Raw genomic sequence first — 14360 nt, 5'->3', positions numbered from 1 at the left:
CACACAGAAGCACATGCACACAAGATCATGCACACACACACACGAACGCAAGTACACACACAAACACAAGAACACCAACACACACACACTTGCTATCCTTCCACTGGTACAATCCTTAATGTAGCTAATGAATGCCACGCTGCTGCTCTAACCTTTTGGCTCTTATTTTTTTTAATGTCAGCTATTCCTCCACACACTCCTTTAATGTCAGTCACACTTTCTCCTCCTCACACTCTGCCAGCCATCTTTCTTCATCTTGGCTCTTCGATGTTTCCGTCAGACCTTAATGTTTCTGAGGGCAGGAGCTGAGGCAGTGTGAGTGCACAAAAACCCAGCCAAACGCTCTGCAACCTAACCGCCTAAAACACCTGGGCAACAGCTGCACCCAGCTGTTTTAAAACACAGTGTGGGTGGGGGTGCACTGAAGCAAGCGTGATGCTAACAACATCTCAACACTATCATTTCTTGGTGCATGTGATCGAAGGCACTCCAGGAAAAGAAGAAGAAGAAAAAAAACAAGTGCTGAATCAAAACTCTGATCTAATTGGCAGAGGGGGAAAAAAAAAACAACCCACAGAAAAGTCTCTGAAGCAATATCCACGCCAATACTGGTACTGAGTGGCAGTAATTAGAGCTTTTGAAAATGAAAACCCCTTTAGCTATGCTCTAGTGCACTCACTGAATACTGGCATTTTACGGGACAGGGGTGGAGTGGGCAGTGTGCAGCCCGCTGAATCACACCAGTGTGACTTGCTCTATCCACATGACATCACACAGGAAATGGAAAGTTGGCCACAGCACGAGTCACCCTCCTGCCCATCCTCCTTAAAGGACACAGAGAGAGACAGAACTAGCGGAGGTGACAGGTGGCTTCTTTAAAGCGGCGCCATCTTTAAACGAAGAACGGTTTCAGCTCATGTTTGGAGAAGAAGTAGAGGAAAAAGAAAGCTCTGGAACTACTACACTAGTGTCTGGAGGTGGAAACTGAGCAATGCAACATCAAGGAAAATTGAACTTGCTGGCAAAGCGCTTGCAGAACAAGAGGAATAAATCATACAGGAATTGGAAAATAATCAACTTTGGGGGTTGAGCTACACAAAGAAACGATTAATGCATTAATATATGTGCTTTATTCCTTTCACATCAATACACTGTGCATTATTTATTAATAAATGAATAATAAACACTTCGTAACACGTCATGCTTTTTCACTATTAATCTTAAGAACTTCCACGAAACAAGTTAGTTCCTGTTATCACTCACGTCATCACGGCTATAAACAGATGCTCCGTCCTCGATTTTTTTTTTCTTTCAAAGATAATGAGGGAAAAAACATCTTGTCTCGTTACTGACAAACCGGAAAACGCCTTTTCTCTATCCTGAAGACTCTGACTATCTTTTTTTTTTATAAAGCAACGCCACTCGAGACTCCTTCATAAATGCTAACTGAAGATCTCAACAGCAAGCTTCAGCGTATCAGAGAGTAAACGGCTTTCTTGGTTAAATAACCTCAACAATTACGTAAAGCATCCTTCATACAAGTCCACGTGAATGAGCTGTTATAAGATAAACACATTGGTTATGCCACAGGCTGACTTAATGTCAGAGACATGCACTTACAGTAGGTGAATGTTCTGATTCAAGAACTGGTGTTATATAAGGAGAACGTCTCGCAGCGCGGCTCGGAAAGTAGTTCCGTCTGGATCGATAAATTACCATTAATGCGCCCATTCTAATATGTTATTGTTTCTATAGTAACAGCTCAGTCACTGGGACTCGGCCGGCAGTCAGACGCTGCGCATAATCTGAGATTAATAATAAATGGGTTTTAAAAAATGTGCTGTTGTTTAACAAAGTAAAACCTATAATTGTGGTGATGTTTTGAGAAAGTGAGAAAGAGAGAGAGAGAGAGAAGGAGGGAGACAAAAAGAGAGAGACAGACAGAGAGAGAGTGTCAGACAGACAGTGTCAGACAGATAGAGAGAGAGAGAGAGAGAGAGAGAGAGAGAGAGAGAAACAGAAAGATGGACAATAAGATGGAGAGAGAGGGAGGGAGACAAAAAGAAGTAGACTGACATAGAAAAAGACAGAAGGAGAGAGAGAGAGACAGAGAGACAAAAAGAGAAACAGACAGCCAGACAGACAAACAAACAGAAAGATGGAGAAAGAGATGGAGAGAGAGGGAGGGAGACAAAAAGAAACAGACAGACAGAGAAAAAAAAGACAGAGAGAGAGAGAGAGAGAGAGATCGAGAGAGACAGACAGACAGATGGAGAGAGAGACAGAGAGAGAGAGAGAGAGAGTGGAACGAGTAAGTAAATACATAAAGAAATGGAGGGGGAGGCTGGTGAGTGAATGACATTTTTCCTGACTATAACACAGATGAGAAGAGGAACTGACTCGTCTCTCGGACATTCCTGAATGATAAATCTAAAGTAAAAATGCGTGACGTATCCGTCATTAATAAATTAGTCACTGTAATCACAGGCAAATCACTGTGGCGTAAGCAGAATAACACACTCCAGACCATGTGATTACAGAAAATAGTGCACTTCAGGGAGGTAGGGCTGTTCCGTTTGTGTTAAGCTACACACACACTCCCACACACATTCGTACACACCCACCCACACACACACGCGGGTGGATTATTTTCACATAAACACAATGTCGTGCTATTCCTTACTTCCTCAACACTTCCTGACCAATCAGAATCGCCAGATCGATACACGATCAGCATCCTGGTGTTCCTGACTCTTGTGTGGTGTGTGAAATATATCACGTGTCTGAGCTGATACCCTCAGGCTACACGGGGCTGCATCACTGTCAGCTTCACGGTTGCGGTGTTCAGCAGACGCCAGACACCGACCGGGACGCTTGTATATCAATCTAATCCTACGGAGCACGACACTCACACACACAGAAACTCACCTCACACACCAGACTGTCCAAAGCACTAACATTCAGATCACATCCTGAGCTATAATAAAGCGCTAAAGACTCATCAGCGCAGACAAACACGGAAAGCTTTCATACATATACGCAATATGTGTATATATAATGCATGTAAAGGAGAAAAAATAAAAACAACAGACTGCGCTCACACGGGGTTAGGGTGTGAGGTGAGGAGTGGGGAATCTCCAGGGAGGCTGCGCAGGCCTCATTTCTCCTTCCTCGCAAGAAGCTTGGAATACAAACAAGACCTTATTCAGCATGCCTCCACACACCGCCGGCAAACAGCCACTCTACTTAGCCCAGAATTACTCTGCAGCCAGCTGAAACAACCAGCCCTGGGCTACACACACCGTGGCATGTCATACACACACTCCGAGATGCATGTTTGTGTCTGTGTGCGTTTGTGTGTGTGCGTGCGCATGTTGCGGGGGGGGGGTTAGGAATGGGCGAGATCCGTCACATCCGAGCGAGCAAATAACAAGTGCATCTAAAGGGTCTTTATGGAAGCACGCACTCCAAAGTGAATCCATCTGCTGCATGATGGTAGAGGATTTTGGAAGTGAGTTGAAAGTCGCAGACCCTGTATTTAATTATGCACAAGAACTCGAACGTCGCTCTCACAGCACACGGTCCTACAGGAATTGCCTGAAAAATGAATTACAGCAATAAATTACTCTTCCAAGTGTGAGGTTTCCATGGTAGAGGCAGCAGCGCTAATTATTTATTTTCATCATAAACAGGCAAATTAACATTATTTAAAAGGCTATTTAAAGGGCTGCAACATGGCTAGAATATATCTCGCATGGTCTAACCATGATCACTATGACTAAATGTCTAAAATTTAGCCCAGTGAAAAAAAGTGTTTTCAGCAAAATAAATCTGAGGGAAAAAAAATCAAATTAATGCAGAATAGGTTTGCTTAAGAATAGGAGATACAGCCCCAAGATTTTTTAAAATAATCTTTTAATTTTTGAATAATTATTTTTATAATAAAAAAAAAATAATAATAATCATAAAAAATAATAAATTAAAATATAATGTATTTAAATAGTATTATTTTATTCAATAATAATAATTATAATTAGTAGTAGTAGTGGTATTATTATTATTATTATTATTATTATTATTATTATTAAGAAGGAGAAGAAGATATTTTTTTAGAAATTAATTCCAATGAGAAAAATCTTCAAGAATTTTAAGCCTTTTACAGCCTTAAAAGTTTTGTCTAGTCATAGAAACGTCAATGTAACATACCGGAGAATAAAAAACAAAAAAAGACGTTACACCACAGTCTAGTTTGGTGGACTTTACACATTGTTGTTAAAAAAAGAAAAGAAAAAAGAAAAAAACAAGGATGCACCTTTTTCCTAAGCAGCTGTGCGAGGATCTGAACCCACAGCCACAGCCTTCTTCCCTCATTTCCCTCTGTTTTAGCATGTGGTGGCTGAACATAAAGCAGTTCACACACCATGGCCAAAGTCTTTAAACCACTGCCATGATTACTGCTGTAACACAACATAACCTACACCGAGGAAGGGAAAAAAACAGCACCAGCCTTTAACAATCTGTTAGTCTCCAAAATGCTGCAGTTTAGTTTAACCATTAGATCAGCGCAAGCCTTTACGTCAGTGTGCTCGTAGCTGGTAAATAAATAAACAAACAGGTATGGAACTTGGAAAGGCACAAATGATTAATATTTGGGTCAATTTAAATGTCAACTACTCTGGGTAGTCAGATAAGTGTTTGTGAACTGCCTGCTTTCTTTAAAATCTGTTCTAATGGAAAGGAAATGGAAATGTGTTTTATTTTTTATCATTGTGAAGGTAGTGTATTAACATAAAAAAAAGTACACGTCTTAGTTTGGTGATAAACAAAGCTCGACGAACATTGTGTAAGAAGGGTGTTATAACGTCAAACACAGGGATTAAGCCAGTTTGCTTTGCACACACAACGTGGATTTAACAACGTTGAACTTGAGTCAAACAGTTAAAGAGAAATTGCGGTGCACGTGAAGTCGTTTTTTTATCTATAAATCAAACCACGACATGCCCGTAAAGTATGGCAGAAAATACTCAAATAATTGAGATCTTATGTGGAGGTAGAGCTGTACGATGCCCGTCCTCGAGCAAAACATTCCCCCATAAAGCTATTATAAAGGAAAGCATTTCTCTATAATGGCTTAAGGGATTTCATACAGAAAATTCTCCTCCTCACACACACAGATATTTGGCTGAAAGGCAAGTTAAATCAAAACCAATGAAGGGAACGTTTTTAAAAGCAGATCGAATTACCTGATGTTTAACATTGTGGATTTATTCGGCGACTCTTGCTTTAACTTAAGGCATGGAGCAACAGTGAGGGGAAATCTGTTGCTTATTAGTAAAAAAGCAATATTGGTGCATCACAACAACAGATAGTCTAATCACATCAAGCGTTATTTGATTATCTGTAATCTTAACAATGGCTTCAGCGTCCCAGCCTCTGACTGAAGACTGCTGGGGCCTAAAGAGAGTAAAAACGAGCCAAGAGATGAATGTGTTTGTCTGTACTGAGAGATTATTGTCTTAATTCATAGCAGTTTTCAAAATGAGAAAAAAAAAAGTTAAATCTTTTAAAAGTCGACTGGATTCCACTTGTTAAAATAAAAGCGATCGAATAATTCACTCCTTTTAACCTGCCGACTGTTAGCCTGCTGTTACCTGTAGTGACGGAAAATTTCCTCCTCCACCTCGGTGTAGAAGTTGCATTTGGTACAGGCGTACTCTCCGTGCTGACCCCGGCCTCCTCCCTCACCCGTGACCTCGTCTTCAGGCTTGGCTTCCAGCAGGGCGCGGGGAGCGTGGGCGCTGTCGTAGTGCAGCAGCAGCAGGTCCACGTCGGTGGAGGAGAAGGTGCACTGATCGCACAGGTGGGTGACTGAGGCTCTGGGTGGTGGTGTGGCACCGGCAATGGGTGTGAGCTGCAGCAGGAGCATGGCGCAGTGAGGGCACGAGCTCCTGCGACATGCAAACGGGTACGAGACATCGCCCAGGTGCTTGTCGGGGCTGCAGAGGCCACGTGGGCAGAGCGGGCAATGCTTGATCGCGCACTTATGGATGCTGTGCGCCCTCTGGTAGTGGCGTAGCAGCGGAGCCACCACGATCACATCAGGCCCGTGGTTCATGGAGTAGCGGAAGTCGCAGAACTGGCAGTTGTAGCTGGTCACCACTGTCTCTGAGTCAGCACCTGCGCCCGCTTTGCCACTCTGGTTTTCCTTCCTCTTTGCATTTAGATCTCCCTCTCTGGCTTTTCGCTCCCTTTCCCCCGGACTGCTGTCTAGCCCTGCAGCCTGGCAGTGGCGCTTGTCATAGTGCTCCAGCAGTCTAGAGGAGCTGGACGCCTCGCAGCTGAAGCTGCAGTACTTGCACCAGTAATACGCCGCCGGGACGTCAGTGCCAGAAGGCCGGATCGGCACCGAGTACCCGGCCACAGAGTCGTCCTCCGCTCGGACCGCCACCCGCTCAGCCCACGTGCCTGGCTCCTCCACTCCTGACCACGGAGCGCAGTTCCCTTTTACCTCCACGGCCTTGTCTTCAGGGCTAGCGATACCCAGCGGAGGGTTCTTCATCTTGTTTGGGTGAGCAGCCAGAAAGTGCTGCTCGAGCTCCACTGAAGAACTACCCATGTAGGTGAAGTTGCAGAACTTGCAGCGGAAATACTTGGTGTTACCCTGACAGTCTGGAGTCTTTCTGCCAATGCCTATGAAGGTGCCTGCTAATGTCACCTAGTAGCAGGAGAAAGAGATGGTGAAGGAGAAGGAGGGAGGGTGTAAGAGAGAATATGAGACAGAGAAAAAAAAAGAAAAAAAGAATGAAAGATCCACAGTTTCAGAATTATACTGGCACATTATGCTGCAGACAACAGATGGATAGTTTTCAGTAATGTTTCCAATCCGACAGAAGAAGCAGCAGTTATCTCTGTGAAAAAGCAAAATCGTGCTGCCTTTAATGGCTTTATCACTTTTCAGTGGGAATTTGATAAGCGTTCAGTCGGCAAGATGGAACAATTTGAAGCTTGTGACACTTTCTTAGGCATGAAGCAACAGTGCATGAAAATGCAAAATGGCAGTGTTTAGTTTTATTATAAACCGCTACTGAAACGAATAAAGAGAGGCATGAAATCACTGATTTAAATGAACGTTTTTACATGATGCTACAATTAAAAACTGCTCATTTGGTAATCATAATCATAAAAAGGTACACAGTTATTTTAGGAAATGTTAAACACACACACACACACACACACACATAAAATGTCTCATGAAAAAGTTTCATATGCATACTTTAATATGCATATTATGAGGTTTAAAGTAACGTTAAATCATTGATCTGAACAACTGACAGAAAATAACAACAATATACTAATCTGAAGCCTAACAAACATACATAGTGTATATAAATATTATTATTATTATTATTATTATTATTACTACTACTACTACTAATAATAATAATAATAATAATAATAATAATAATAATAATAATAACAATAATAATAATAATAATAATAATAATAATAATAATAATAATAATAATAATAGAAAATCAGATTAATTTATGCAGCCAACAATAAATAATAACATGAAATAATATAGATTTAATTCAAATTAATAAATGATTATTAGAAAACATTTCTAAACAAACAAAAATAGTTACTACTATTAATAATAATAATAATAATAATTAAAACAAATTAAAATTAAATTATTAGATGTATCTGGATGGCTGACAAAAAAGAAATAAACATTAATAAAAGTAGTATTATGAAGAAAAAAAGAAGAAGAAGAAGAAGAAGTCATAAGATTTCAAAAATTTTAGATTAGATATCTAAAAACTAATAAAGTAAGTAAATAAAAATATATTACCAAAATAATAATAATAATAATAATTAATAATAATAATAATAATAATAATAATAATAATAATAATAATAATAATAATAATAATAACCCTTGCATGTTTGTCAGTTGTCTGAGACCTAATGAAGCTGGACCTGAATCCTCACATGCCCTGTAAAAATCCACTTTCAGGATGCAGACTAAATAATCCTGGCATGTCACTGTGAAGTCTTGTTCTTACTAGCAGCTGATGTTCGAGCTGATGTTTAGGAGATGATTAAACAAATCACTGCACCTGTACTTCCCAACAGACTCCAGCTCCAAACATCCACATAAATCAGAGCCGTGCGAGAGCTCCAGACTCCATCTGATGTTTGGGTTCAGGCCACAAGCACATCCACTGCATTATTAATGGATTCATTTTAAAGCGGGGGATGTGTGGCTCTCTATGGTGAGAAAATGAGTTTGTTCAAATAGGAAAGTGCAGCTCACCTCAGGTGCGGGTGAGGCTTTACACTGCGATTGTTTGGTTTTTTTGTCTTGTTCGATCAAAGTTAACCAACAACGTGTAGGAAAAAAAAATAAGTAGGGTGATCGCAGAAATAATGGGATAGATAATGGGCAGTTTTGACGCAAACAATACAGTACAAAGTGCGATTGAAAGCAGGCTCCTGAGAAAGGCAGAGAGTGCAATCGGCCCTGCAGGATGTTCTCCCCTTGATCGTTATTGTACCACTAGCTAATCCAGGATGTGCGTTCACCCCATCAGAAAAAAAAAACGAGTTAGCGCTGTCCTCCAGGCATTGCCGTGCTGCCCTGTGAGCACCGGCTGGCTTCAGAGGAAGCACGTATCAGCCTTGACTGCTGTCTGTCGTGCAAAAAGGACGAGACCTTCCAATTAAAATGGAAGGAAATTGCAGCACGAATCATATTCTGTGCATACTGCAAACAAGCTGAGAGAGGACTAGCAGGAGGTTTTGTGGACGGAAAGCCGCACATGAAAAGAGTTGCATTGAGGAAAGCACAATGCGTCCCAGAAGCATTCATGTTTCAGAGAGGGATTTATCGAACAGGTCACGACCTAATCTTCCCAGAAAATTCACGCCGCTCCCAGCGGGCACATCATCAAAAAACTGGATATGGTGCCAACTGTCATGGTGAAGTATTAATCGGTTTTATTAGTTGAAGAATAAAACCTAAATTCAGTATTTATAAATGCTTTAATAATACCTTTTTATGCACACTATTTTTGCAAGTTTTAACTGAGACTGTACTAAAGCCAGAATGTCACGGTGGTTGAGAACTGTAACTTTCTGCCCCAAATAAATGCAAGAAAAAAAAAAGATAATAATAATACAGATTCACTTCCTGAATCTTTTTTATGAAGTAATGTATCCTAAATATGTCTCTGTCGTGCATCAAGTAAGAAATATTTATCAAATAGCTTGATTTCATCAAAAAATTTAGAGATGCCTAAACTAAAATTCCCAGACGGCATAAAATTTTAATTTATATGGAAAAAAAAAACAGTGAGAAGAAAGTTAACCACTATTATATCCACAAATATACGACTTTAAAAAAAAAAAAGGCGACAAAAGGATGTTTCAACTTTTAGATCATTTCTGGTAATCCGAAAGAAAAGAAAGAAATGTGGGGGGAAAGTTTGGCCTGCTTTAGAAGCGGAGCTACATTAAAGTCATTACGGGCTGTCGGTCCGTAGCCGCTGCCAGACGGGGCCCGGCGTGGCGAAGCGTGGCGAAGGCCAAGCGCCATCCTTCAGCTCATTCTGTAGGAACAGTGGAGTTAAATATGCCAGTCAAACTGTAAACACGACATTGGTGAAGTGGAGAGCAAAACCGCAGTGAAAGCTGGGCAGATAAATAGCTATGACATCTGTTCATTACCCATCGTTTAAAATAAATTGACTCTCCTGTTTTTACTGGCTCGCCTCGCCCGACTTCCCTACGCTCTTTTTCCCTTCTTTTCATTGGCTAAATGAGAAATCGCAGTCGTTGATATTACAGCATGGAAAATTCCACTCGGAATGAATACTGAATAAAGATTTATTATTCCTTTTTTAAAGGTTTACACAGTATAATGACAATTTGTGAACCTGGAAGTTGAATTTAAAAAAAGAAAATAGACGACAGAGGCATTTGAGGAATAAAGCAGATCTTTTCTGTTTTTTGGAAGTATTTATGAAGACGGAATTAGCTTTGACAGCTTCTGCTTGTAATTTTAACTAACCTTGCACAGATACGGCCATAAGTGCTGTCCTCTCATAAGATAAGTCACGCAAAATTGTTCAACAGCAGCGGACAGTTTTTAAATTGTTTATTGGTGAATGGTGGAGATCTTTATTTTGCTGTTGTTGTTTTTTTTGTCAGGGGTTCCACTGAAAAGGATTTTCTCAGGGCGTTGCCTAAATTCTACTGTTTAACATGGTAGCGTGTGTGTGTGTGTGTGTGTGTGTGTGTGAGATGCTTTACTAACACACTCATTGCACGTTGAAATGAATATGGTGTGTTAAGCAGTGATTACCTGAACGTCATAGGTGCCGTTGAGGAGCGAGGCTCTGGGCGAGCCAGGGTCAGCGGTGACGCCGGGGTTCCTGCCGCCGTCTTTGCCCTGACTTTGACTCTGAAACTGCGGCATGTTGTGCAAAGCGAGGATCCTGCTGTCGAGCTCGGCGTCGTGCCGTGTACGGTTGTGCAAGCCCAGGTGGTACTTGCGGAAGTGCTTGATGAGGTCGGCCGGGTCGTTGCCGTAGTAGCCGTACCCGCAAATGTTGCACTTAAAGTCCTGTAGCTTGGGAGAGGACGAGGACGAGGAGGAAGAGGATGGAGGGGGAGCTCCGCTCTCTGCTCTGGGAGGGCTAGACACCTCGTCGCTAGGCCTGTGTGGCTGAAGCGGGTGGAGGGGGAGCCGAGGGAGCTCGGATCCGTCTTCGCCCTCTATGTGAAGGCTTTCGGTACCGGGCGGCACTAGAGGACTGTGGGTAGGCTCCCTTTCCTCGCCGTTGCTGGCGCAGGTCTGTACAATGACGCACGCTTCTGGCCCCCTGCGCAGTGACGAATGTCTCCGAGTCTCCACTCCACCCTTAACAGTCTCACCCTCTCCGTCGGGACTTTGGCCACGGTCTGATCGTGTCGGGGAGGCATCGGCGTTTTCTGCCTGCTGGTAATGAACACCAGGAGTGTCTGGTTTGACGGAGCTGGGGGAGCCCGGCTCAGACTGCTCCTCTGGTACAGAGGCCTCGCTGCCTGCTGCCTCGCCACTCTCCGGACCTGCAGCCTCCGCTACCGTCGCCGCTTCGCCTTCTTCTTCCTCTCCGCCGAAGCTTCTCAAAGGGGGATTCTTTTTCCGCACCATATCTAAAAGACGACGAGAGACAAACGGCAAACTTAAGTGACTTTCAAAGCAAGACGACGCGATATACCATACGCAGTCTGCTATCAACATTCTCAATATAAATAAAACCTCATTCATTGTTCTTTCATTCACCTCATACAAAATTCTCCAAAGAAGTGATCTGCTCACAACGAGCGTTCCGATCTGTCCTCCATCTCACCCCATAACGTAAACACTTAATATCAGAAACTCTCATAGTGCAGGCTTTGGCAATGGGTTTGTTATTGATAATATAACCACATTCTTTGGTGTCACACATTTGGCACAAGGGCACACGTTCTACCAAGTGTACCAAGTCGCTCGGCAGAGAAAAAAAACAAAGTGGAATTTATAACCTAACTTGTAATTACCATCAGCATTCGGTGAGGTCATGTTTGCTTGCTGAAGACAATGAAGGTTAAACTCTGAATTCTCATTAAAGAGACTTTCCTTTGACATAAACTACACTGTTACACACTGTCAAGCAGATTTACTATGGATGCAAATGAACGAGTATATACGTGTGTGTGTGTGTGTGTGTGTGTGTTTGGGTGTGTTGCCTAGTTTTGCTCAAGCTCATGATTTAACTCATTTGGGGCTATGCTCGTTTCTTCAGAAAACGATATAGAGCAATTTCCTAATTTAGGCAAATGGGCATTAAATAAAGCAATTTGTGTTTGCTGGAGGGACGACGCCTTAACCAGGGCTGTGCTCAGAAAAGCCTTAGGAAAATCTAATCTGAACCAACAGCTCATAAATTTCACCACACCCGCATCTATCATTCCATCGCCAATTCTTTCACAATCCTTACATGGGATATGATAAAGTCAAAACACACAGACACACAGACACACACACACACACACACACACACACACACTGCTTGTGCCTCTCTACACTCCAGCTTTCTGAGTTCAAAGTATTTGATATCAGTGAGTCTTTTATTAAAATTGATTTATGGGAGATATCAGGCTGAAGGTTGAAGCTTTCTTCTTCTTCCTCGTCTTTTTTTTTCTGGAGTTACAAGATTGCATTCCTAAAGCTTCCAAACTGCACATTATTAGTGGCATGGCACAAAGCATCATATTAGAGCAGTGTCTGCGGGGCAAGATAAACCCACATTAGTGACATGATGACTGATCTGAAGTGAGCGGCGGTGCTGAGAAGCTCTGCGTATAAACACAACCTTCATTCCGGCTCGCCCTGGAAACACGCGCCTCGCCACTTCTTTCTTTCTTTCTTTTTTTTTATTTCAATAAACTCTCGATCAGCGTAACCCCATGCAAAATTTATACGGTGACTTTAATCAAATATCAGATGGAGCTCTCGTTTAAACCGTTGTTTATTACCTGAATCAAAAGCGCTTTCTTTCTCATTACCTCTCTCTCTTTCTCTCTGTGTGCCTTTCTCTCTCTCGCTGTCTCTCTCTCTCTCTCTCTCGCTCTGTCTTTCTCTCTCTCTCTCTCTCTCTCTCTCTCTCTCTCACTGTCTTTTCCTCACTTTTGCTCTGTGTCACTCTCTCTGTCTCTCTCTCTCTTTTCTCACTTTTGCTCTGTATCACTCTCTCTGTCTCTGTCTCTCTCTCTCTCTCTGTCTTTCCTCACTTTTGCTCTGTGTCACTCTCTCTGTCTCTTTCTCTCTTTGTCTCTCTCTCTCTCTCGCTCTGTCTTTCTCTCTCTCTCTCTCTCTCTCTCTCTCTCTCTCGCTCTGTCTTTCTCTCTCTCTCTCTCTCTCTCTCTGTCTTTCCCTCACTTTTGCTCTGTCACTCTCTCTGTCTCTTTCTCTCTTTGTCTCTCTCTCTCTCTCACTCTCTCTCTCTCTGTCTTTCCCTCACTTTTGCTCTGTGTCACTCTCTCTGTCTCTTTCTCTCTTTGTCTCTCTCTCTCTCTCGCTCTGTCTTTCTCTCTCTCTCTCTCTCTCTCTCTCTCTCGCTCTGTCTTTCTCTCTCTCTCTCTCTCTCTCTCTCTCTCTCTGTCTTTCCCTCACTTTTGCTCTGTCACTCTCTCTGTCTCTTTCTCTCTTTGTCTCTCTCTCTCTCTCACTCTCTCTCTCTCTGTCTTTCCCTCACTTTTGCTCTGTGTCACTCTCTCTGTCTCTTTCTCTCTTTGTCTCTATCTCTTTGTCTCTCTCTCTCTCTCTCTCTCACTCTCTCTCTCTCTCTGTCTTTCCCTCACTTTTGCTCTGTGTCACTCTCTCTGTCTCTTTCTCTCTTTGTCTCTATCTCTTTGTCTCTCTCTCTCTCTCTCTCTCTCACACACACACACAAGCAATCTTTTTCATCGTACATATAAAGACAATGCATGGGTTCATCAGAGCAAAAGTGATTTACCATAAAAATATCTTCAAAATTTAAAAAAAAAAAAAGTGTAATCCTTGATATGCACGAGGTAATTCCATTACAACTCCAGGGGGGAAAAGTAAGACAATGCCGTTCCGATCCCCCATCAAAAGACGGGATAATCTACTTTTATAGCTATAGCTCCCAGGCGTTCGTGTACCAGTCAATTCAGATCACTGGCTCGCTTTCGAGTCCCTCCTTCTTACATTATTCTGCTCCTCATCTGTTAATCTGATACTGTGCTTTTTTTTTCTTTTGCTAATATGCCTACTGAAAAAAAAAAGAACAGTCAATTTTCTTAATTAAAAAAAGAGGGAGTGAATCAGCAGTGGGTTTATTTAGAAGTAGAAAAACTCGGCTGATGCGGTCCGGGGATGAGTCACGACTCAATCAAAGGCTTGAGAGGCTAAAGGCGAGCGCGGGAACTGCTTCTACCGCGAGCGATGAAGTCCGGGCAAAGCAGAAGCGTCGAAAGGAAAGAGGACGTAACCTCTTTGCTAACCTGCGTGCTTTAAGACGTTGATCTTTTGCAGGAGTAAGCCCCGCCCAGTGACATGCTTTTCATCAGGGCTATAGTGACAGGGTGAAGAGAGAGGATTACTCTTTCTGGATTACTTTTGCGTACAAAAGGCGTGTCCGCTCATCAAAGCTCACAATGAGGCGAGTCGATGCTCATACGCTGTCAAAAGCTCGGAAGTCAAGATCAACAAGCCTCAAAGTATTTCTAACTCCGATCCGTAATTTGGCGCTCGTGTCAGGCGAACAAAAGACAACAAGACGAGCGATTTTTTTTTCCCTTTAAAA

At 42.3% G+C, this 14360-nt stretch overlaps 1 protein-coding gene across 7 annotated transcripts in view; it reads right to left on the bottom strand.

The window, feature by feature from the left end:
• trps1 (trichorhinophalangeal syndrome I) overlaps window positions 1–14360 on the bottom strand; it is a 98872-nt gene that overhangs the window by 62512 nt on the left and 22000 nt on the right. For 6 of the 7 annotated variants that reach the window (XM_058377937.1, XM_058377935.1, XM_058377938.1 and 3 more), the window contains 2 exons: window positions 10370–11202; window positions 5652–6715 (listed from right to left, as the gene is read on the bottom strand). In XM_058377937.1, coding sequence (XP_058233920.1) covers window positions 5652–6715; window positions 10370–11202 — 1897 coding nt within the window. Of the gene's footprint in view, window positions 1–5651; window positions 6716–10369; window positions 11203–13547; window positions 13567–14360 lie in introns of those variants that run through there. The other variant, XM_058377940.1, reaches the window with a different exon arrangement.

Source organism: Hemibagrus wyckioides, linkage group LG24 (genome assembly GCF_019097595.1).
Source record: "Hemibagrus wyckioides isolate EC202008001 linkage group LG24, SWU_Hwy_1.0, whole genome shotgun sequence".
NCBI lineage: Eukaryota > Metazoa > Chordata > Actinopteri > Siluriformes > Bagridae > Hemibagrus > Hemibagrus wyckioides.
Note: the sequence above shows the minus strand (reverse complement) of the source record. Positions and strands in the feature narration are given on the sequence as shown.